Source organism: Erpetoichthys calabaricus, chromosome 9 (genome assembly GCF_900747795.2).
Source record: "Erpetoichthys calabaricus chromosome 9, fErpCal1.3, whole genome shotgun sequence".
Lineage (NCBI taxonomy): Eukaryota > Metazoa > Chordata > Cladistia > Polypteriformes > Polypteridae > Erpetoichthys > Erpetoichthys calabaricus.
The window spans coordinates 93,365,656-93,368,335 of NC_041402.2; the positions used below are offsets into that span (position 1 = coordinate 93,365,656).

Sequence of the window (2,680 nt, forward strand, 5' to 3'; positions counted from 1 at the left end):
GTTCTTTGTTTCGTCTTATACAATTTCTTGTATTAGGAATTTGGTAGTTTTCGCATACCCCTTGGGGTCAGAGTGCAGGCTCAGCCATTGTACAGCACCCCTGGAGCAATTACAGGTTAAGGGCCTTGCTCAAGGGCCCAGCAGAGCAGGATCTCTTTTGGCAGTGACGGGGATTTGAACCGGCAATCTTCAGGATACTAGCGCAGATCCTTAGCCTCAGAGCCACCACTCCGCCCCCTTCTAGAAGTGTAGCAGTGATCCCAGAGGATGCGACAGCTAAAGCGATTTTGCAACTGCTCCTAACCTTTGCTAAGAGCAAGGTAATCAAGAAAGTCTTACTAGTGCTACCAGGAGCGTCTAGAAAAAAAAATTGTCCTAAGTCTGCTGCAACACTACCAATTTTCTGACAATAAACAGCTACAGTAGAACCTCGGTTAGCGAACACCTTTGATAACGAACAATTCGGATAACGACCAAAAATTTCACTAAAAATTTGCCACCGAAAGCAAACAAAATTTCGGATAGCGAACAGATTGCTACGTCATGCACACGTGACCAGCGGACAGCGGCCAGCTTCCCATCTTCCTATGCGCTCGAGACACGGTTACGAACAGACGTTCATTATCTTTATCAGTGTGCATCCTTCTTATTTAGTGATTTTGTTGCTTTATTTAATAATATAGCCCTCAATCATGGCTCCAAAGAAGATTAAGAGAGCTGGTAGCAGTGCAGTAATAAGGCAGCGGCCAACAATTGAATTGAAAAAAGAAATTATTGCCAAGTATGAACGAGGCATGCGTGTGTCGGATATCGCAAGAGAATACGACAAGTCAAAGTCGACAATCTCGACGATTTTAAAGAAAAAGGAGCAGCTTAAAGAAGCTAATGTGTGAAAAGGAGTGAGTATTATAACAAAGCAAAGGCCTCAAATAATAGACGAAGTAGAAAAGTTGTTGCTTGTGTATATAAATGAAAAACAGTTAGAAGGTGCTAGCATCAGTGAGGCATTCATTAGTGAGAAGGCGCTGCAAATCTACGAAGATTTGAAGAAGAAAACCCCAGAGACAAGTGCTTTAAGTGATTTTGTTTTCAAAGCCAGTCGAGGCTGGTTTGAAAAATCTAAGCACAGAACAGGCATCCACAGCGTCATAAGGCATGGGGAAGCAGCTAGGTCCGACAAGGCAGGGGCCGAGAAGTTCATTCTAGAATTCAAAAAAATCATAGAAGAAGAAAGTTACGTCCCGCAACAGGTATTTAATGCGGATGAAACAGGCCTGTTTTGGAAGAAGATGCCGAATAAAACGTACATAATGAAGGAAGAGAAAGCATTGTCAGGGCACAAGCCTATGAAAGATAGGCTAACTCTTCTATTGTGCGGTAACGCCAGTGGGGATTTTAAGCTGAAGCCGCTGTTAGTCTACCATTCGGACAATCCAAGAGTATTTAAGAAGCATAATGTAATAAAACAGAAATTGCCTGTTATGTGGAGGTCTAATTCTAAGGCCTAGGTGACCTGCCAATTTTTTTTCGAGTGGGTGACCGAAGTTTTTGCCCCGGCTGTGAAAGAATACCTAGAGAAGAACAACCTTCCCCTCAAATGCCTTCTCCTGCTGGATAATGCTCCAGCACATCCTCCAAACATCGACGAGTACTTAGAAGAAGAGTTCGACTTTATTCAAGTTCGTTATCTGCCACCGAACACAACCCCTTTGCTGCAGCCCATGGATCAACAGATCATTTCAAACTTCAAGAAATTGTACACGAAAGCCTTATTCAGAAAGTGCTTCGATATAACGAACGATACCAACTTAACTCTGAAGGAATTTTGGAAGAATCATTTCAACATTTTGAATTGTGTTCATCTTATTGATAATGCATGGAACCAAGTGACCTACCGTACTATGAATGCAGGATGGAGGAAACTCTGGCCAGACTGTGTTCCAGAGCGAGATTTTGAAGGATTCGAACCAGAAATTGTTGATGAAATTGTTTCCCTGGGCCAAAACATGGGGTTGGAGGTGGATAATAACGATTTTGAAGAACTTGTGGAGGAGCACAGTAATGAACTCACTACTGAAGAGTTGCAGCACCTTCAGGCTGAGCAAGAAAACAATTTGGCTGAGGATATGTCTTCGGAGGGGGAAGAGGAAGGGAAGGAGGAAGTCCCAAGTTCAGTGATTAAAGAAATGTGTGCCAAGTGGGGGGAATTGCAATTGTTTGTAGAAAAATCTTTCCCAAACAGTGCGGTAGGCAGTAGGAGCCTGAACATGTTCAATGATAATGTGATGTCGTATTATCGAAAAGTGCTACAAAAAAGGCAGAAGCAACAGACACTGGACAAGTTTTTTTCTTCAACCTCAAAGCGACAGAGGACATCCCCCGATGTTCTCATGGAGGGGGATTCCCCCTCTAAGCAGTAATTCCACCCCTTCCTCCCCACACCTCCATAAAAAAAAGCATAAAAATAAAAAAAAAGTGTTTTGTAAATTAGTTTCGTAAAATTAAGTTATGTACAGTAAACAGTAAAATGTGTTTACGTATTAAAGTTACCCAGTGCTATTGTTTTCTGCCATACGTAGCGTATCTGTCATATGCCCTCCCTCCTCTGCCGTGACCCTCCCTCCTCTGTCGTGACCCTCCCTTTGCTGTCGTAATCGCCTCACTAGATAGGTAAGATTCC

General features: G+C 42.8%; 1 protein-coding gene across 1 annotated transcript; it reads left to right on the forward strand.

Moving 5' to 3' along the window:
- Positions 1 to 692: 692 nt before the first annotated feature.
- LOC114657582 (tigger transposable element-derived protein 1-like) lies at positions 693 to 2,420 on the forward strand. Its single transcript, XM_028809466.1, has 3 exons — positions 693 to 887; positions 981 to 1,439; positions 1,533 to 2,420. Exons 1-3 carry the CDS (start codon positions 693 to 695, stop codon positions 2,418 to 2,420), a joined length of 1,542 nt encoding a protein of 513 aa, XP_028665299.1.
- The last annotated feature ends 260 nt before the right edge of the window (positions 2,421 to 2,680 follow it).

Excerpts from the sequence above, each read along its gene's own strand:
- LOC114657582 (XM_028809466.1), top strand. The coding sequence starts at position 693 with ATGGCTCCAAAGAAGATTAAGAGAGCTGGTAGCAGTGCAGTAATAAGG. Across the intron at positions 888-980 it reads AGCAGCTTAAAGAAGCTAAT|TTAGAAGGTGCTAGCATCAG; the intron begins GTGTGAAAAGGA and ends AATGAAAAACAG. Across the intron at positions 1,440-1,532 it reads ACCATTCGGACAATCCAAGA|TGGGTGACCGAAGTTTTTGC; the intron begins GTATTTAAGAAG and ends TTTTTTTTCGAG.